The sequence below is a fragment of the Anguilla anguilla genome, chromosome 12 (assembly GCF_013347855.1).
Source record: "Anguilla anguilla isolate fAngAng1 chromosome 12, fAngAng1.pri, whole genome shotgun sequence".
Classification (NCBI taxonomy): Eukaryota; Metazoa; Chordata; class Actinopteri; order Anguilliformes; family Anguillidae; genus Anguilla; species Anguilla anguilla.
Window position 1 is genome coordinate 41749052 of NC_049212.1, and position 21914 is coordinate 41770965.

General features: G+C 47.6%; 2 protein-coding genes across 2 annotated transcripts in view; one reads left to right on the forward strand and one right to left on the reverse strand.

Annotated features, from left to right (window-relative positions):
- LOC118209189 (E3 ubiquitin-protein ligase TRIM50-like) overlaps positions 1 to 21914 on the forward strand; it is a 39546-nt gene that overhangs the window by 6329 nt on the left and 11303 nt on the right. The gene's annotated exons all lie outside the window — the stretch shown is intronic.
- On the reverse strand, positions 5190 to 7840 carry LOC118208985 (frizzled-9-like). The gene is made up of 2 exons (XM_035384009.1): positions 7467 to 7840; positions 5190 to 7226 (listed from the first exon to the last, which is right to left on the reverse strand). The coding sequence occupies exon 2, from the start codon at positions 7045 to 7047 to the stop codon at positions 5293 to 5295; it is 1755 nt and encodes a 584-aa protein (XP_035239900.1). The 5' UTR covers positions 7048 to 7226; positions 7467 to 7840; the 3' UTR covers positions 5190 to 5292.

Consider the following 21914-nt stretch of genomic DNA (forward strand, 5'->3'; position numbering starts at 1 on the left):
GCCCCCGCCACCCTGCGGAGCGCTCACTTCACATTTAATTAAACCCTAATTTGGAAAACAAACCCAGCGCTGGGCACGTCCCTCCCTACCCCTCCATCCGAAGGCCACGGAGCCAGATGTTTCTTTTTACAAGACAAAAATATTCAACCGCAGCGCCTTTTTTCTGTGAGGGAATCCGCTTCCCCCCCCCCCATCGTATGTGGGATTAGCGGGGGTAATGCAAACAGGGGGATCGTGTGTCAGAATTTTTTCCCCGTTCTCGCCATTTCTGCGTAAACATCGGGGCGCCCTCCCTCCCTCACGTCCACCGCCATCTTTATTTCCTCTGCATAGGGCCTCCAGCCGCGTTTGTTTTAGTAGCAGAGCCCCGTGTGTGTGTGTGTGTGTGTGTGTGTGTGTGTGTGTGTGTGTGTGTGTGTGTGTGTGTGTGTGTGAGAGAGCGAGCATGTGAGAGTGTGTGATAGTGTTACTTTTCCTGTGGGAGGGGTGGGGGGGTCCACCTCACCCTCCTCTCTGAACTCCTGTCTTGAGCTGCTCCACAGCGGAGTGTTACACACCGCAGTGGCCCACAATGTTTGTGCTTCTGTTTGACTTAACGCGCCGTGTGTGTCGGGTTCTGAGGTGGGAGTAATTTTCTGATCGACAGTATATGTGTGTTAGCCCCTGTGTTAGCCCATGTGTTGTTATAGTTACAAGCCAAGTGTGCTTGTCATGGAACTAAAACACTTGCAGCATTCATTAGCACATGGATTACGGGGGGTGGGGGGCGGGGTGCGGTGGAGCAGGGGAGGGGCCTGAGTATCTAACCCCCCCTCTTTTTTAGTACTGCAGTTGCATAGTAGTGTACGACCAGATAAGTATTAGCCTGAAATATTCAGACCGTCATGGCTGAGACACTGGTGGCACAAGTTAACACAAGTTAAGAGGCAAACACAGCCGCTGTGGGGGGGGGGGGGGGGGACGCATGAGTCATCCGCCAACACGCCCGCCCGGTGGGTCAGCGCCAGTTCTTCCGGCCTGAAACGCCGCTGACTGGCTTATCGTGTGGCAGCTCTGCTGTACGTAACGACTCCTAATGACTCCTAATGCCTCTGGTTTGCTGACATTGTCGCTGCTTTTCTCCTGGATCACTGTCTGTTTGCGCTCTGGCTGAGAGCCCCTTCAGAGCGATTCCGTGAAATGATGGAAAGAGGTCTTCATTTCTCCTCTTCCTGAAGCGACTGTCCAAACGGAGACGGGGTGGGGGGGGGGGGGAGGGGTCTGTGTTTGTCCTGGCCCAAACTAAGTGCCGAATGACGCAGACGTCCAGCCCGCCACAAACTCCACTGACCAAATATAGGTATTCAAAGTGGATCAAATCCATTTCCAAAATCGCGGAACCTTTCCAAGCATTTAGAATGAATTGAATATTTACTTAGCGATATTTTTGGATTAATGGGGTAATGGTCCAGACTTAAAGTGACCGCTGATTGTGTTTTTACACGAGAGTATCATCCCCCAGGAAAGCCCTTTTAGGGAGGCTCACTTCTCTTTGAATGCAGAAAAGTTAATGTCGGCTCGTGACGGGAAAGACTTGTCTGGTAATTAGAATAGTGTTCTTTATTTTAGGAAAAAAGGCTGCCTTAAGCAGTTGTTCTGTTTTCTGGTGAAAACTGTGTGTCTGTGTGACAGACTGCTCAAAACTGTGTGTCTGTGTGACAGACTGCTCCATTAGAGGTGCGAGAAACGCTCGTGTTACCCATTGTGCCGCAAAAACTGCAAAAACTCACGATCCAACACGATTCAGGTTCGTTCAGAGGTGTTCAGGTGTGTGTGGAGGTGTTTGGGTGTGTGTGGAGGTGTTCAGGTGTGTGTGTGGAGGTGTTCAGGTGTGGGATAGGAGCAGGAAGAGGGTGGAGACATCCTGGCATGGTGTTAGGCACACTCATACCCTTAGAAGGCAAAGTCGTGTGAATGACTCCCTAATGGTGTAGGGTGATCCCCATCTCCCCATGGTAAAGCAGTTCTTTCCTGCAGGGATGGGCGTCTTTCAAGAGTCTCAGTCACCACAGCTGAACCCAATCCAGCATTTATGGAAGATTCTGGAATGAAGTCTGAGACGTGTTTTACGCTTCCATCATCTAATCATGAGTTTATTTGCCTTCTTATGGGAGTCCGGTGTGGTACAAACGCACTCACGCACACACACACATCTATCAAAGACCTCCCTGTTCCATGCTGAAGAATGGAGAATGTAGATTTTGTGGAAACTTCCATCTAATTCTGAGGATTTCCTTCTGTTTATTTTACCTGCTCACATGAGAAACTGTCTCAGGGACGAAGTCGAAGAAATGTTTGCTTTACCTCACGCACTCACACACGCGCTGCACGAACACACACACATGCATGCACGCGCCCACACTTATATGCACGGATGCACGCACGCACGCTCACACACACCACACTCACGCTTATACGCATATGAACGATGCATTTCCCAGGTTATTTTGCTTCCTTGTGTTTAACGGCCTGTTGAGGTCAGCAGGTCAGTAAATGCATGGACGTTTGGAGTTTGCGGCCATGTCAGTGTTGTGTGTGTGTGTGTGTGTGTGTGTGTGAGTTCTGTTAGAGAGCAACATCAGCACTGAGGTGTTGGCTGTTTGTTCCTGTGTGGAAGTGTGTGTGTGTTTGCAGAGTGTAAGCAGATGTGAGTCTTGTACTGAGGGGGTGGGGTGAGCTTGTGGTGGTGTTACAAAAGGAGGTGGGAGGGGGGGGGGGGGCTGTTCTCAGTTCTTAAACGATGCTCTTTGGTGGAAAAGCCTCCCTTTGGGCCGGCAGGTTTTTCAATGAGCTTTTACAATGTGCTCATTACCACATCAAAACAGCCCGGGAAAGGGATAGTGCCTGGGGGGGCGGGGGGGTTAGGCGCATTGAGTAACGCTTTTTCCCTCCACTTTTCTGGCTCTTTTAAAGATGGGGGGTGGGGGTGGGGGCGGGGGCGGGGGCAGGCCAGTGCCATAATGATTCCTTTAATCAAGCACATGGGCAGAGAGGGGCATTTTCTTGTTTCTGCAGGCCCTCAGACACACGCACACTCACGCACACGCGCACACAGGCATTTTCCTGGCTCATGAACCTGAAAAGAGACATGCCTTAATTTGACTTTACAGTCACTGATACATGTGGTTTAGCACGAATGTCTCAGCGGCTGGCTCCAAAACAAACTGCTTTTTTAAGTGGTTAAAAAGACTACAGCACATATTTAATATGGAGAGTGATACGCGCTGCTGTCATTGAAAAAAATTATAAAAAAATAACGGGGACTCTTACAGAAAGAAACATCCAAGCGCGGGTGAAGCAGACACGCGGTAACACGGCTCCTCCAATGCGTTTGGCACAAATAAACAAACCAGCACCCAATTAAGTACACGCTGTTAAAATAAACGGGGGAAAGAGCGGGGGTCGCCCCGAGGGCACGCGCATGCCGCATAATTACCTCGCTCGTTATATCACATTACTCCACATTCATCTCGTTTGGAATTTCTGCCCGAGGTAACATTAAAAACGGCAACTTCAACTATATAATGGCTAAATTTAGGTTACTGAAATATTACGTGGAATATCGATGTGTTAGTTTGGACAGGCAATTATGTCCGGCAACACAAAAGACTGCACAAAATGAGAAAAAATAGTTTAAAAAAAAAAAAACTTTAGTCACTTTGAATAGTATATCATAGACCAGCATAAACGGGCATACCCACAACTTTGTGACGTTGGCTTCTGGAATTGTCCTTAAATTCCTATCACAGTGCATTTAAATATTTTTATCCAAAATACGTTATTGCGATTATAACCATGGAATACCCGCTCAGTACTTTTTAATGACGCGCTGGAAATGATGGTATCTGGCACCAGAATTGTATTTTGAATTAAAAGCCTTTCTGCATTATAGCACCCCGTTACCGTGACAACCTTTGAGAGAGACTCCAATCGTCTCATCCGAGACAAAGCGGCAAGTTGCGCGTGATCGCTGAGAGAAACAGTACACGCGCGTGTTACCGTTCCGTTCCCAAGGCGACCTGTAACTCGCAAGCGCCGTCACGGTGTCCTGAACTTACCAATAACAAGCGAAAAAGTAAAAGTTTTAACGACGAACAACATTCGGTACATTTACGACAAAACTCACTTAAGTTGGTCTTGCAAAGACAGTCTGCCTACACCATGTTTATGTGGGTAGGTATGCTCTCAATATAACTCTTCTTACAGAGCAGAGCGACTGCTATAGTTTGAATTCTTTTTTTAAAAACGTAAACTCCGTTAAACAGCTGGATATTTACTGAAGCAGTTCAGATTCATTACCTTGCTGAAGGGCACAATAGCAGTGTCCCCTATGGGAGTTAAACCTAAAACTGGAGTTACAAACCCTGCTCCTTCAACTTTGTGCTTCATTATGCACTTTGTTTAGGTCAATGTTCCTTTCATTCGACTCAACTGAGCATTTTTGTCAAACCCGGATTTTGTAACTGACAAAACAATACCTTCGTTGAAAATATAGAAACATGTCTTTATTGCCTTGTCTTTTGAACATTTATGTTATAAAAAGGCACTTTAGCTTCCTCCACTCTCTTGCCCTTACATTATGGCTTTTTACTAACATATACAGAAACATTCGTATAAAAGCTGTGGAACGCCATGGATAACAAATTAAATACACATAAAATAAATAAATGTAAACTATTTTTAACAGATTTCTTTTTGCCATAAGAGGAGAATACGAGACCGTTTTTATAAGCTGACAGGTTTGCCTGGAAACGGTAAGAAACGCTGCACTTCCCACTGCAGGCTGAACTAGGGCCTCTTCCCTTTTCTTGATGAATTCTGCCTGTAATTCTGTGTGGAACACATCCAGGATGGGGGGATTAATTTCTTATTCTGCAGCCTGGGATAATATACAGTCTTGTCCCGAGGCAGCATTATAAAAGGGGTGATAAGGGCACTGCTTCTGGAGCCTGTAGCAGGGTCTTGGCAATCTGCTTCCATACATTCAGACTGTGTCCCCAGCCCAACTCCTGTTTTATAGCTTTGTTCACAACAGGTAAAATAAAAAAGAAAGTCTGGTCCCAGGTGTGTGTGGGGGAGTCCAGGTAGGGGTCAGTTTTGGTCATGTTGGGGTGTAGTCTCACAGATGTTTAGGGTTGTCCAGGTAGGTATGTGGGGGTGTCCAGGAAGGCGTGTCCAGGTAGGGATGTGATCTCAGAGGTGCGTGGGGGTGTCCAGGTAGGGGTGTGCAGGTGTCCAGGTAGGGCTGTGATCTCAGAGGTGTGTGGGGCTGTCCAGGTAGGGGTCGGTTTTGGTCATGTGGAGCACAATGGCGGGGGTCTTGTAGTGGCACTGAGTCCTGCCGCAGGCGTCGGCGCCGCAGGGTTTGCGGGTAGTCCTTACCGCCATCCTCCCGCTGCACAGGCCCTGCCACGTCTGCAGGGTCTTGGGGCTCCAGGCCCACACGCCGCTGGTGATGCCCACCACCAGCGACATGAAGATCTTCAGCATGAAGACGGCCACGGCGGGGAGCGAGGCCTCCATGGAGCAGCCGTCGCCCCGCCGCCCCCCCCTGTAGGGGGCGCACTTGCCCTGCAGCCCGCGGGACCTCCAGCGGTCCACGTTGAGGCGCTCGTAGCAGTAGCAGATGATGACGCAGGCGGCGGGCACGGTGTAGAGCACGGCGTACAGGCCGATCTTCACCATCAGCTTCTCCAGCTTCTGCGTGTCGGCGCCCTCGGTCCGCATCACCCGGCGGATGTGCAGGAGCGCCGCGAAGCCCGTCAGCGTGAAGGAGGTGCCCAGCGCCAGGTAGCAGCACAGCGGCACCAGGACGAAGCCCGTCAGCGCGCCCGCGTCCATGCTGCCCACGTAGCACAGCCCTGTCAGCTCGTCGCCCGCCACCTTCCTCATGGTGAGGATGACGATGGTCTTCATGGCGGGGATGCCCCAGGCCGCCATGTGAAAGTAGCTGCTGTGCGCCTCGATGGCCTCGTGGCCCCACTTCCTGCCCGCCGCCAGGAACCAGGTGAGCGTGAGCACCACCCACCACAGGGAGCTGGCCATGCCGAAGTAGTACAGGATGAGGAAGACGATGGTGCAGCCCGTGCTCTCCAGGCCCTCCTGGATGACGAAGAGCTCGCCGTTCTCGCGGTCGCAGGCGATGTTCTCGGCGCCCGCCACCGAGCGGATGATGAAGGCCACGGAGTAGACGTTGTAGCACATGGAGAGGAAGATGATGGGCCGCTCGGGGTACTGGAAGCGGTGGGGGTCCAGGAGGAAGGTCAGCACGGTGAAGGCGGTGGAGGCGAAGCAGAGCGCGGACCAGACCGTCATCCAGACGAAGGCGAAGTCCTTGTCCTGCCGCGACCAGAACACGTCCACCCCCGGGGAGCAGCGGGGGGCGCAGGACCGGCTCTTCTCCACGTACTGGAACTTCTCCGGGTTCTCGCAGGACCCCGGGGTCCCCGGCGAGCGGCCCGTCCCGGCGCCGGGGGGTCTGGGGCGGGGGGGCACCGGGAGCATGCCCTCCCCCTTCTTGGCCTCGGGCTTGGTGTCGTTCTCGGGCGCCTCCATGCACAGGGCGTGGGGGTCGTTCTTGGTGGGCAGCCGGGCGCAGTCGAGCGAGTCGGGCCAGCCGAAGCTGAACTTCTCCATGATGGGGGAGCACCTGAGCCGCGCCTGCTCGCACATGGGCCGGCAGGCCGGGATGGACGTGGACACCTGGTCGGTGCACATGGGCGCGTACAGCGAGCACAGGAAGAAGCGCAGGTGCGCGTCGCAGCCGTACTCCACCAGCGGGGCGAACTCGTTCAGCTTGATCGCCGCCTCGCTCTGGCTCTCGTGCCGCATGAAGTTGGGCATCCTGGTCATGTTGTATCCGATGCCCTGGCACATGGGAATCGCGATGGGCTCGCACTGCGCCTGCGCGCGGCGCTCCGCGTCGTACGCTCCCATCTCAAAACTGGAGCCGGCGATCGCGAGCTGGCACCAGAGGGAAATCGCAATCCTCACGCGAACGGCTTCCATGCTGTCCTTTAAACGGCAGGTTTAAGTCACGCGCTTTTAACGTGGAAACAAATGCGCAAACGCTTCAACAAGAATGAAAGCATTCCGCGTGCAGCAAAAACCTCTGATTGCACGGTTTCATAGTCCGTTCAGCGCGAACCAAAGTTGCACATCCGCGTGTCTTGGGCTCAGCACAAATCCTACGAATAAAATAATAAAATGGTCCTGCAGACACCCTTAAATCATTCTCCTCTTGAGTAACAACTACGCAAAAATTAAGAAACGTGATATTGGGTATACGGTTTCACGCTAACATTAACGATAACGAAGCAGAGAAACGACTTCATATGGCAAACATTATTAATGAAATCGCTCTGTAAGACAGATAATTCCACGCGAAAGCAATTATAGGTAGCAAGCCAATCTGTGAACTTATTTACCTCGTTCAGTTCCGTTTTTGTCTTATTTCAGCGAATAGCCATCGGAAGTTGATCTAACCATAACAGTGCAGTTTCTAATGAATATGTGCAAGATGCGCAGCTGCTTTCGATAGTTAACTGGAGTCGATGCGTTTAGCGCTGCCCCACACTCCCTGTATCCATTCCTCTCGAAGACTAAACTTTATTCTCCTCTCGCTGCCTCTTCTCCACAGGGGCGGGAAAGACGTGACGAACTTATTTCGCTCTGCCCGTGGCTCGCCTGATTAGGTATTCTTTTCAAGAACAATTTGCATATGTATCCACCCAAAGCACGCTGGGATAGGCACCAGCACCCCCCGCGACCCTGCTCAGGATAAGCGGGTATAGATAATAGATGGGTGGATGTATCCCTCAAAGCTTCCTGCAGCATGGTCCCAGTCAGAAAGGAACGTCCCCTGCTCTTTCTAATGACTGGAATGAAGTTTAAATGAACCCAGTGATCAAAATCCGGAATCTAGATGTCTACAGGGCTGGAGGTCTAAGTTGACTGACGTTTTGACGTGAAAGGACTAGGATAACCGCACTATAGCTCAAGTTTTACCTGGATACAGCCTGGCCACGTCCTGTTCGGCTAGAAAACCTTCATCTTTCAACCAAACAAATGTTCAGTTGGGAAGTTGTTGAATGTTCATAGTCCTCTTGGTTTCTGTTTTTTAAGCTAGTCGAAAAGACTATTAAACCGTAATTCCTTGACTAACATTTGGCAGTGCACTTAAAAAGCAGGAAAATTGAATTATATCCTATTCGTCAGGATTCACTCTTTGTCAACTTGTGTCGCGTGTGTGATCTTGATAATGATATTGTTTTCGTATGGGAGCTTGAAATCAAAGTAAATACCTTTTCTAAATAGTGGAATCGGTTTTAACGTAAAAAAAACAAAAACAAACGCTTGGTTCCCGACGCAGAATGTTGCAATACAAATGGATTAATGTCGTGCAAAACATACTTAGCATAAGTCTATATATTGTGTCTGTATCGTGTGTCTTTATGACTGAATTTAATGTGATATAACCGAGTGCTGAAATATCAAACCATTTTTATTCAGTTTCCATTTTATACGAATGTAACGTGTTTAGTAAGTAGCGATATCCGAATGAACGATAAACCGGCCAATTTTCCCTGACCACACACAAAAGGAAGAATCCAATACAAACTAGAAGTTTGGTGCAACACCGACACTTCATTATTACAATTTACATAATTCCCACCAGACATCCAATGTGTATATTTATCCAGTGTTTTTACAGTTACTTCGAGCTGACAGTATTTTGGCATACCATTTTCATCAAAAAAAAAAAGAATAAAATCTGTTAACTTTTAAATATGCTGAGTGTAAAAAGATAATTTATACCATCTAGTGACCCCATGAAGTATTGCAGCTGTAGCAGGCTGAGAGAACCCCGGAGCTCGCGCGCCTTTTGGGTTTGTGTGTTGGGACCTGATTGATTGTTACCGGGAAGGCTATGTGGCCCTACTTTTAAATAAAATATCAACCTTAACTGATTACGTGAGTTTTGACCAAAAAAAAAAACAAAAAAAAAGATTTAAATCAAGTTTTGTGAAACAATAATTCAAGCCTTAAAAACGGTCTGATCAGTTTGGTCTTTTAGTTCTTAATGGCTAAAGATGATAGTATCTGGACAGGGGAAACCTGATCAGATTTGCACTCCTCCTGGGAGATGTTTTACAGATATATGACCGGGTGTATTATCCGAGAAACAATAAATCTACAACTGAATCTGAGACACTAGTTTCTAAAAACAGTAGGCTACTGCTACAACTTATCATCAAAATGCTGTCATACTCTGCTTACTGAAATTATTTTTTTTCATGCACTGACATGGGCTGCATGTCTTGATGAAACGTCTCCTACTGGCCGATGTTTAGATCTCTTTGTGTTTACAATTAACCCGGAATCCGAGTCTCTGCCCCCAGCTCATCCAGACCCCATTCGCTTATCAGGCCATAAATTGTCCCAGATGCACGAACAGTTGAAATGGCCATTGAAATGATGTCAATTCTGAATATGTGTGTGTATATATATATATATATATATATATATATATATATCAATATGTATGTGTGTGTGTAGTTATATATGTAGTTTATCAGATTGGCATAGAAAAAGAATTTTCAGCCTGCCTCTGAGTTCTGATTCGTATCTAAAAGGGGAAGTGCATTCATTCCGCGGCGAACCGCGCAGAGATCTTATCCTGCTCTGCGCTCTCACACGCGGCCTTTTCGGAAATTCCGTTTGGGCTTCGCCGATCCTAGCCGCGCTCGTTCTCCGCTTTCTTTGTTCTCTGAAAGCAGCCGTTTGAGGAACCGCGGAGCGAATTAGTCGGTTACGTAATTGCTTCTGGCCAGTGCTCTTCCCCCCACTCTGAGACGCAATGAGGCTTGATTGAGATATCCATCTGGAAAATCTGTCTGAAAGCACATTTATTATGACAATAGCCCCTTCATAAATTGCTTGTCTACAAAACAATCTTTTGAGTGCTTGTTCTGATATGTATTTTAAGTAAAATGCTGATTAACTTGGAACAAGCTTGCTTACATAAAATGCTGATTAACTTGGAACGAGCTTGCTGCCAAGATTTAGCTCTAGGGCAGAGAATTAGGAACAACCAATCTGAATAAATCAGTGGTTTGTGGTTTGGTGCAATGCCATTGGCCATGGGTTTGGTGCAATGCCATTGGCCGTGGTTTGGTGCAATGCCATTGGCTGTGGTTTGGTGCAGTGTCTTTGGTGATGTGCCTTTCAGAGAATCACCTCACGAGCTGTCAGCCTACATCGCTGTGGCACATTGTGATGTCATAGACCAAAACCTTTCAGCCTACATCAGTACTTCGGGACATCATAAACCACAAGCTGTTAGCCTGTATCAGTGTCACATTGTGATGTCATAGACCAGGACTCATATCTCAGAGCTCTAAACCCGGAGGCCTGACCCAGGATTAGAGAGGCATGGCTGCAATGTATCCGCATAACTCATCATAGAAAAATATTACTCATCTCTGCAAACCAAGCTGAACTTTACCAGAATACAGTTTTCCCCATTTTTCCTGTTCCTTCGACAACCAAGGGTCAATGATTGAAAAGCAAACATAACACACATTTCAGTCATAATATTAGATGTGTGAAAACAGGGCAGTTTCAATGTACATATTGAAATTTCCACCCTCTAATTAAGTCAAATCGAAGCATATTTTATAATGCATTGTGCAGCACATTTGACAGAATACCCTTTGCGGTAGACCTACCTAAAGCATCTGAAAAACAATTCTGTGGGGTCGGGGGTACGGGGGTCAGGGGTCAGGGGTATTTAGGTGGGCAAACAGGATTAAACCCTGGGACGAGCCAGGCTCTGCACAGGGGGCTCATTCTCTGTCTGTCTTAGGACAGGGGTCCATAGCGGCCAAATTAGCTTTAAAACCAGTCTAATTTTATAACGGAAATATACATTTTTTTAGGATGTGACTGATCTTTAGCATCAGTGAAGGCCTTTCTATAGTCTGTTTTGTACCTCTGTGTCTTAAGTAACTGCAAGATTGTGGCATTAATTTTAAAAATATCAGTTTACCTGAATTTTACCCTCAGCTGTTGTGGGTGTACGTGGTGTTTAGACGCATTCCTATTCTCGCTTCTGCAGTGGTTTCTAAAAATGCCTCTGACCCGGCTGGTGGGGGCTCATCTTGTTAAGGCCCTGTTTTGGTGCATAGATGAGCCCCACGGTCTGGAACGTGCCCCCCAGGGCGACAGTGCCAGCAGCCCCACTGGGCACAGCGGAGCAGTGGGCTCGACTGTCCCCCCCCCCCCCCCCCTTTAGCACCTGAGAAACCTTTTAGGACGTGCAGAAATAACAACACAAACAAGGATTCATGCAAAACAAATACCGTGACCAGTCATTAGTGCTGTCATTGGTTGGGCCTGTGCTAAAAGTGTTTTGCATGTGCTGAATGTCCCAGTAAGTCAGGCCCTGTGTGTGCGTGATGAGAACAGTGCTTTGGAGGACAGCACATGCTTGTTTGCCCTCTTCTGAAAATAAGCATAAAATGTCTAATCTTTTTTTTGTGTGTGTATATGATGTTGCTACATCATTCTGAACATCTCAAGTCCAGTTTGAAGGATGTAGAAAAATATTTTTGGAGTAAGCCTAGAAACAGACATTATGGTTTTGATTGGCTGTAGAAAATGATGAGCCTCACACACACACACACACACACACACACACTGCAGGGATGTTGTGGGACGTTTAGTTTGAGGTTATGAACACATTTGGACCTGTATCCATGCCAAAATTATGTCATTCCCTCTTACTTTTGGCAAGCTTTTCTTCATATTGCTGTAATCTTGATCGGAGTCCATATGCTGTATGTATATTTGCTTTCACTCTGGCTGATGTGTGCAGTAGTTGCAGTTTTAACAATCCTGCTGAATTCAGGGTTTAAATGAAAAACGCTGAGGATCTGTGTAGGCAGGTAGGCCTCACAGCTGAGAATAGAAGCAACCCACTCCGTTGTTTAGAGAAAACACATTTTTTGAACTAGGTGTGCTTTAGAGTTGGAGTAAAAACCTACAGGACGGTAGATCTCCAAGAACAGGGTTTGGCAGCCCTGCTGTAGCTGTTGAATGAGGTATGTAATGTATGCTTTGTTAGGTTTGGAGTGTAAACCTACAGGATGGTAGATCTCCAGGAGCAGGGTTGGGCAGCCCTGCTGTAATGTAACATAAATGCAATGACCCCTCTCTCACACCCGAGCCCTGAAGTTCACCACAGACCCGTGAGGAAACGGGAGTGTGAGTGTGCCCCCCCCCCCCCCCCACACACACCCACTCCAGCAGGTCTCACTGTCCCGTAGGTTTGAAACGGGATGCCGCCTGGCGGCTCCCTCTGTTTAGACTAAGAGATGCTTTAAAGCTGCTCTTTCCACTCATTTCTCCCCAGGTCGAATGTTTTTCATCCTGAAATAAAAGGATCAATTATGACCATTTGCTGGGGGGGGGGAAAAAAGACAAAAAGTATCTTTATTGGGAGGAATGGAACAAGCTTTTCCACAGTCTGAGAGTGGCAGGTTACCGTGATTGTATCGAAACCAAAGTCCTGGCTAAGTTGGTAATGGCTGCTAGACGCTGTTCAGACCTGCATTCAGAACGCACCCGAGACGCAGAGATCAGATCGTCTGTGCGGATCTCCGGTCAGGTTTCCTCTGCCCACACGTTAACCGTGATGAGCTAAAATGGCCCAAGGCCTGCGTCTGGAGTTCTGCAGGAGGAACACAGGCACAGCACCACTCTTCCTAATTCAGCGGGTGCAGGCGCAGCTGATGGAAGTGGACGATGTGTCTCTTGACACAGGGTCAAGATCATCCCTCTGTACCGAGTAATAACTGAAATGGACAATGAGAACGTAAGGAGTCATATTTTTACTCCCGCCTGTTGTCACACTGTAAGATGCAGTACCAGGACCCCGCCTGTGTGTGTGTGTGTGTGCGCATATTTCTGCATGGTGTGTGTGTGTGTGTGTGTGTGTGTGTGTGTGTGTATATATGTGTGCGTGTGTACACATTTCTGCATGGTGTGTGTGTGTGCGCGTATGTACACATTTCTGCATGGTGTGTGTGTGTGTGTATATGTGCGTGTGTACACATTTCTGCATGGTGTGTGTGTGTGTGTACACATTTCTGCATGGTGTGTGTGTGTGTGTGTGTATATATGTGTGTGTATATATGTGTGTGTACACATTTCTGCATTGTGTGTGTGTGTGTGTGTGTACACATTTCTGCATGGTGTGTGTGTGTGTGTGTACATTTCTGCATGGTGTGTGTGTGTTGTGTTGTGTTTGTCAGTAGCACAGTGATTTGCATGGTGTGTGTGGGTTGTGTTGTGTTTGTCAGTAGCACAGTAATTTGCACGGTCTGTGTGTGTTGTGTTGTGTTTGTCAGTAGCACAGTAATTTGCATGGTGTGTGTGTGTTGTTGTGTTTGTCAGTAGCACAGTAATTTGCATGGTGTGTGTGTGTGTGTGTGTACACTTCTGCATGGGATATGTGTGTTGGGTTGTCTTTGTCAGTAGCACAGTAATTTGCATGGTGTGTGTGTGTGTACACTTCTGCATGGTGTGTGTGTGTTGTGTTGTGTTTGTCAGTAGCACAGTAATTTGCATGGTGTGTGTGTGCGTGTGTACACATTTCTGCATGGTGTGTGTGTGTTGTGTTGTGTTTGTCAGTAGCACAGTAATTTGCATGGTGTGTGTGTGTTGTGTTGTGTTTGTCAGTAGCACAGTAATTTGCAGGGTGTGTGTGTGTTGTGTTGTGTTTGTCAGTAGCACAGTAATTTGCCTGCATGTGTTCCTCTGGAAGCGCGTGTTCCGTGGCTTTGCTGAGAGCGGCTCAGACAGCTGACCTCGGTTTCACTCAGGTGTGCATTTCACAGGTAATTTCAAACGCCATAATGCTGCTGTCACGAGCGATTCCATTTGAAATGCGATACGAAGACGAGGCATAAATCTAATAACAGTGTGGTTGACAGTGTCTGGCACTGCTCGGGTGTTTGAGCTGGGGATGGGGGTGGGGGTGGGTGGTGGGGGGTGGGGGGGTAGTACTCAGTGCTGTGGCACGCTGTACCCAGCCTGGTTGCCGGTTCGACTCCACCCTCAGCTTCCTCTCGAACCCCCCCCCCCCCCCCCCCCCCCCCCACTGGTTACACAAGCTTACTCCGTCTGTAGGTGAGAAGAAATGTGCACACTGACGAAATGTGACACTAGCCTAAATATTTTATGCAGTTTAATAAAGGCTTTTTTATTAAACTGACCTAAGTCAATTTAAGTTGCTACCGTTAGTAAGCCATTTGTCAATATTTCTTTTTCAAAGCGCCTCTCCCTCTTGGCCTTGAGCAATAACGGTTACATAAAGGCTCTCATTCACCTCTCTGTTAGACGACCTTCAACAAAAGCAGTGCAGTGTAGAAGTGTCCCCAACCAAATCAAATTTTACAGCGTAGTTACATGTTAAAAATAGGCTTCTGTTAATAAGCGCTGTTTATGTAATGTCTAGTGTAGTTAAATTGCGAGTGCAGGAAATGGTCACTTTTCTCACGAGAGATCGGACAAAGGGACACATTCTTTCACCGTCATAATGACGTCTGCCGTGTCAATCTGACGGTGATGAGGCAATCGGATAAAAATTACAGCTTCTATGGCGAGTAGAGGAAGGTGATAAATGCGTATATGCCCCCTCTTAACGGTTAGCCAAGGTCAGAACCAGTGCATAATAAACTATATCGAATTGCATGTGGCGCTCGTTCAAGGAGAACAACGGTGGCGGCGGGGAAGTAGTCGGTCTCTTTCCAAAATATGTGCAGAATGCGTGATGCAAAGTTAAGTAAATATTTTTAGGAATATAAAAATAAATGCAAGAGGGTTTTCGTTTCCGTATGTGGGGCGCATTAATGGTACCGTGTGCTTTTTTAAAAAACGGTATCAAATGCCTCGCGGCTAAAAAATAGTAAATCTGAACGAGGTGGCAGATTCTGAGTTTAAGACAAACAGTACATATAATCCTACACCCCACCCAAAGCCCAAATCCACCCTCTCCCCAGTCTTTTCTTTCAGAAGAACGGCTGATGCGGAACAGCTCAATTTGCAAGGAGTTCGCATTCTCCCGTTTGTTTTTGAAAGTTGAACTTACTGCGCAAATACGCGCTCCGCTTTCAGTCCCCTGTGAGGACGAGTTGACTCAAAGCGGCACTACTGTGCAGTTGGCCTACTACTTTATGCGCGAAAGTTCAGCGCGTGAGTGGGCCGTTTAAAAGCAGTAGGCTACCAACGGCTCAGCCTGTAACGGTCTTCAGGAGCCTCGTGTGTTCTGTACGTTTTGTGGTCTGACAACGGGAATTCAGTGCTATAGTATGACCGACAATTTTAACTGAAGAAGATGTGTGCCCCCGGATTATTTTTTTTGCATGAATCCCAAATGCACATTTATAGATTTTTCTCCCCTGAAAATCCATAGGCTACTGGAAAATTTGACAGAGGACTAGGCCCCTTTCCTAAGACAGGATGGTGAATGAACATTCTCAGAATAACTAGATACATCCTGAATCTCTTGTGTGAAAGTTGGGCTTTGGATTGCAGTTGGTCTCTAGCATGAAACTACTTTTGAATTTACCTAATTGATGTTACTATATTGTAAATATTAATGACTGTTTTTGCTACTTGGATATTAAAATGTTTGGAAAACTTGGGTGCTGACTGAGAGCGTGCACACTGTCAGAATGATAACAATACCAGAGTTTTTTCCTGTGTTTGTCTTTGCTTCTTACATTCGCCAGAACACCACATTTGAAAGTATCTGCTAAAAATGACTGTTCCTTTTTGGTTTTGAGATGGTATGAAAATGGGAACTGGTTTCAGGTAAGAGGTGTGTGGGGGAGACTCATTACCCAACATGTTATTAGTGTAGCAGCTCTCCGCTTAGAAACCACTGAACTCTAACAGCGTAGTCACAGAGAGATGTACCTCAAACACAGCCTTAACGCCACCACACCACTGCCCATCGTCTCCTGGTCTAAATGAGCCTTCAGTCATTCTTTTATTTAAAATAATTAAGTTTTAGTCTGACTTTTGGCCTGCCGCCAGTATGTCCCATCCCACAGTTTGGGTGGATGTCGTTAGGTTTTGTTTGGGCGCTGTGTGGCTTATAGCTCCAGTCCTACCCCTGTCTCTGGTGTTATTCCCCTCTCCTGGTGGTACTGGGACGGGTCGGGCTGGACTATAGGACCCAGCCTGGATGACCCGGGTTCTGGCTCAGAAGAAATTCATCCGATCATGGAAAGGTACTTTTCCTCTTTGATAGATTCTGGGAGTCGAGCAAGGCCGCTTTTCAGACCGTGGAGCATTTATTTTGTATCCCCTTTCACACAAAATGAATTGGAGCAGAAAAAGGTTCCCGGGAAAGAGGAAGGGGGGACTGGTGTGGCTGGAGATGCTGACTTTAGCAGGACCGTATGTGGGAGAGCAGGGAGGGAAAGGGAGTGAGGGAGAGAGGGAGAGGGAGCACAGAGAGAGGAGGGAGAAAGAGAGAGAGAGAGAGGGAGATCTGTGTCAGAGCTGTGACAGGATTACACACACATCCTGACTTCAGCCGTACGGAGATGCAGCCTGTGCCCCAAAACAAGCAGAGAACCCAACCCCCCCGACACTGTGGATAGAGGGGTTCCAGGGGCCTCTTTGTCCCCCGTGGGGTCATTCCACCCCCCTCCCAAAAAGGACCACACTGGGAGATTTATTTGCATTTCACATTTCTGCGTTTAGCTGGGGTTGGGGTGTTAGGAGGTTTGGGGGTTAGGGTTAGGGTTCATACTGCTGCATATTTACTGCAGCAGCTCCCGGGTACAATGGCTGTGCCCCCACTTGGGAATCGAGCCTGCAACCTTAAGCCCAGTTCCCAAATCATTCATTTTAGCTCCCTGCCACACATGAGCCTGGGACTTTGAGTTATTGATTATACTGCTTTTTATGACATTGGTCTGTTATCCTTGATGTTTCTCAAAATGCTGACTTCACTACAACACACTTCACTGCTGGAGTTGCGTTCGCAGTGCTGGGAAATGTTGTTTGAAGGCTGTTTTTTTTTTTGGGGGGGGGGGGGGGGGGGGGCTGTATTTTGGGGACTAAGGCATAGGAGGTTCCTGTGTGTGTGTGTTCAATTCCCACAGATGATCCACAACCCTGCTGCTGTTCTGGCCCGTGTGTGTGTGTGTGTGTGTGTGTGTGCGTGCGATAGTGTTTAACCTGCCTGCGTGTTCTCATGCACACATGCATGGGCTGTCACCCATGCACACAAGTGTACACAACATGCACACATCCACCCACACTCATTCGGGGGCGACGTAGCTCAGGAGGTAAGACCGATTGTCTGGCAGTCGGAGGGTTGCCGGTTCAAACCCCGCCCTGGGCATGTCGAAGTGTCCTTGAGCAAGACACCTAACCCCCAACTGCTCTGGCGAATGAGAGGCATCAATTGTAAAGCGCTTTGGATAAAAGCGCTATATAAATGCAGTCCATTTACCATTTATTTAGTCCGTTCATATACGTACACCTCTTACACTTACACCACACACAGACAAATCCACCCTCACACTCTTTCTCTCTCTCTCTCTGTCTCTGCCTCTCTGTCTGTCAGACACACACTTACACTCACACACACTGACACAGACACACACATTCGCACTCACTCACACACACACAGTGCCTGGGCTGATTCCACGCTAATGCTAACCCCAGCTCTCTGTGTGTTTTCCTTGGAGGAAGAAGCTCATAAGCAGATCCAGCGTCCTAATTTTCTGTCACTCAAACCCCCCCCCTCCCCCCTTCATACCCAAACTGGGCCCCCCTCCCGCACAGCCCCCCTCTGCATAGCCTCCTGTCCCGTACAGGCCACTCTAGCATAAACACAGGGGTCTGCGCTCGAATAATGCCTCAATTCTTCTCCTTCCTCTAAAAAGAAAAAGGAAAAAAAAAAAAATTAAATTGGGGAAAAAACAGAAAGAAATGGCGCACATATGGTAATTTTTGGCGAAGTGCGATGAACTGAACCCTTGTTCTCCTGCGCTTTTAGGCCCGTCCGTCAGAGGCGTGTGATTATAACGGGGCTCGCACACCGTCCTCTGCAGCTCTGCGCAGGAGCGAGAGCCTGCTGTACCTGGGCCCTGTCTCACCTCAGGGGACAAGATGGCTCCCCTTAAAGAACCTGGCTGCCAGGCTTTTCGTATGCATGAGACGGACCTGTGTAAACCTGCTGGCTGTCGCTCGACAGGAGCTGGTGTAGCTGTTTTCAGATTCGGTGAGGTCAAGAGAAATATCAGTTTCATTCCTGGAGGAGTTGCTAAATTACTTAAGTGCTTCAGTCAATATCCAGCTGTACAAATGTATTATATGTAAAGATGTAAGCTGTGTAGGTTCTTACGAGTAAGAGCGACTCCTAAATGTAAATTTACTGGACGATGGAGAGTAGCTATGGAGACTTTACCCACAATCCCTCTGGTCACAGTGCTGCTTGATTGCTTGCTCAAAAAATGAATTTTTAAAGTTTTAAAATTTTAAAGCTGTGAATGTTTTTCTAAACACTACTGAGACTCTACATGTTGAATCAGTTCTGCTAGAATATATTTGATCCCTATTGCAGAAGCTCTGTTAGAGTGAAATTAACACCGAGCGTTTTACTGTGAGCTTGCTGTATCTAAAGCCACTGGGTGCTTCAAAGTAACGGTCTGCGCTGGTAGGAAAATAAATCTGTAGAAAGGATGAAGCCAGATGGAAGCGGGATCGGATCCGTGAAGCGTAACCGACACCGGTAACCAAGACAGGAAATGTTGGTTTGGTCTCCTGGGGAAACCCCCCCCCCCTCCCCCATGGCAGGGTATACTGGAATATTCCGTGGCTACCAGGTTATGATTCTCCAAACCGCCGTGGATGAAACAGGATCGTGGTTATCATACCGAGCCCAGGTAATCACATTAAGCCTGTCACAGCGCAGCCCAGGAGGCATGGAGTCACATTCTGTAACCTGTCTGCTCCACTCGCGGTCGCCAGGGAAACGCAGCGCTACAGAGGGGGCAGCGCTGCGCTCGTTACGGACTCCGTTACAATGCCCGGAGACGTCTGCTTGGCACCGCGCTCACGTTTTAATAAACAGCTCGTTATTTTAGGTGTACCGGCACAAAGGATGCATTCACACACGGCCAACAGAAACAGGGCATTTAGGATCCCGCGCGTACGTGTCTGAGCCACGTCCGTCCCCGCTTCACCCGCTAATTGTCCCCGATCCCGGCGGCTGGATTCATCCAATTTCCTCGTCACATTTAAAAAAACTAATTTCCTTGTCTTGTGTTTTTTTTTTTCCGAAACTGAGCTCTCACAACTTCTGTCAGTTCCCAGGGGGCATCGTGTTCCAAATGCCCTCGAGCTGTTGTTAGAAGGACAGGATGTTTCTGGGAAATTCCCTTTAGAGCGGTTGACTCATCCAATTTGACGGTCCGTTTTGGAGAGGACCGTCTGCTCCCTTGGCAAACCGAATGCTTATTGTTTTAACTTTTAATGAACGCATTATTTATATGTTTCTGCCAGTTAATTGTGTCAATATTATTTTAAAATCTGGTCTGTCACTCTTAATTTTCACGTTGCTGTGGACGGTGGCACAGAAGATGTGTTTGGTGAAAACAGTTTATATTTTGGGGGGGGGGGGGGGGGGGGCGGCGGCGGCGGCTGGGGAGCTCGTAGATGTGCACATGCTGGTGACTAACATGCTACAGATGACTTGAATTACATCATCGATATTGTTCATCCAGTGCAGTTCTACCAGTACAAGTGTTAATTTCCTTATGATCAAGTGTGTAGCATGGAGTGGTTCATAACTGCATTATAATCCTGCTTGTATGGACGTAAGCCCATTATACTGTATGTTTATAATGTGGTTTATGATTATGTGCACAGCTCACTCAGCTTTAATCCTCTGCCTCGACACTGCTGACTCCCTCACTGGTGAATCTGTGTGGAAAGATAAATTACACATTGTTAGGGTTGGAGTGAAATGGTATATCTTCAGGAGCAGGGTTGGGCAGCCCTGCTCTAGCTGTTGAATGAGATGCGCTTTGTTAGGGTTGGAGTGAAGACCTACAGGACGGTAGAAGGTTGGGAAGCCCTGGTCCAGAAAGACCTGGAAAGATTGAAACGGCGCTTCAGTGGAGTGACGTGTCTGATGAGCTGTTCATCTGAATTTCCTTCAGCCTGAACTCGTAGCGTGACCGTTTCTGAGCTTGTGGTCACAGAACGATTTACAGACAAAACAAAATGGTGTCCCCAGTTCCTTAGTAGATGAATGTAATTGCTTTCGAGCTTTCGTGTTTGGTTATTAAATAAAGGGTAATAAACAGGTGTTTGGTTCCTTGACGAGCACTCACACAACAGTGTGTGTCTCTCTAACGGAGTCAGCCCCAGTTATCCGGGCTCCGGCGTACTGTACGTTGGGAAGTCGAGGTTCATAAGATGGACGAAAGTGCAGGCAGAAGCCAGTTATGTAACCCTGCGGTCATGTGACATGTTGGGCTGCTTCTCATTGGACAGGGCAGGATATTACCAGTGGGACTGTGATGGCTGGTGTAATTGAGTGACACCATAGCGCTCTCCCCTTGTTTGAACAGAGTGAGTTAATAGGATTTAAAAGTGGAGAAATATGACATGACTGTCCCACAACCAAGCAGATCTTTGACCGTAAGACAATTTGGCCCATTGAATTGTTTAAAACATCTGGTTTGTGAATATTGTGATTGATGGATGTTAATAATTATTTGTATATGTTACATGGAGAAATGAATCCATTTTATTTCATTTTCGTGTTCCAATCAATGCATGCTAATATGCTTTCTCTGCTTGTGTGTATCGTAGCTGTGCTTCTGATTGGCTGTTGTTTAGAATAAACTCCTTTTGTTGCGTTTGTTTTTCCTGTAATCTCTTCATCTATGAGAGCAGCATTGTATGGCTTAATAGCAGTGCAGAAAGTGGTCAGATGTGACCATCACACTAAATCAAACCGTACAAACACTGAGAGGAAGCTCTGTTCACAAGCACCCCCACTGATCGCCCAGCTCCCAAAGACCTGTCACCACCCCTCTGATGAGTGCAGTCTAGAAATGTTTAAAAGAGCCTTTCTTTGGGAACAAACAACAGAATAATTCCTTTTAAAAAAGCATTTGGAAAGGCTTAGCTGTCGGATATGTTGGTATTTATTTGTAGAAACCCAAAGAACAAGGTTTAACACGTCATATACAAGACGAGTGTCCAGCATTAACGGTTGTTACTGTTCTATCCACCCCACATTCAGCAGCCGGTTTCTCCACGATGAGCTGATCAGTAATCGGTGGATCATGAAGCCATGGCAGCTCGTTTGTACACATTCTCCTTTTTTGTCACATTTATTAATTCCAGAATTAGCTGGTCCTGCTCAGAAATGTGTGGACCATGTTTTTGTAGCATCTTCTAGGAGGGAAAACGCGATCTTTCATAAATGTTTTTATTGCCCCCTTGCGGGGTGCGTATTTCCCCCTCTGAGGCTACTCCCTGTGTGGCTGCTGTGGAAAGGTCGAGTCAGCCGATTGGCTGACCTTCAGCCTGAGCCACCAGCTCATTGGCCGGCTGCCTGGCTTCCTGTCTGGCAGGAGGCGGGGCATCGCTGCGCTCTTGCTGATTGGCTGATTAGGGGCGGTCACAGGAGTCCTGAGGGATGTGACCTTTGACCCTCTCTGGATGCCCTAGCCACAGCTGTGTTCTGCAGTGTGTTTTCTGCCCACGCACGCATGCGCACACACACACACACACACACACACACTCACGCACATGGGCGCACACACATA

Coding starts and splice junctions, on each gene's coding strand:
- LOC118208985 (XM_035384009.1), bottom strand. CDS start 7,047: ATGGAAGCCGTTCGCGTGAGGATTGCGATTTCCCTCTGGTGCCAGCTC.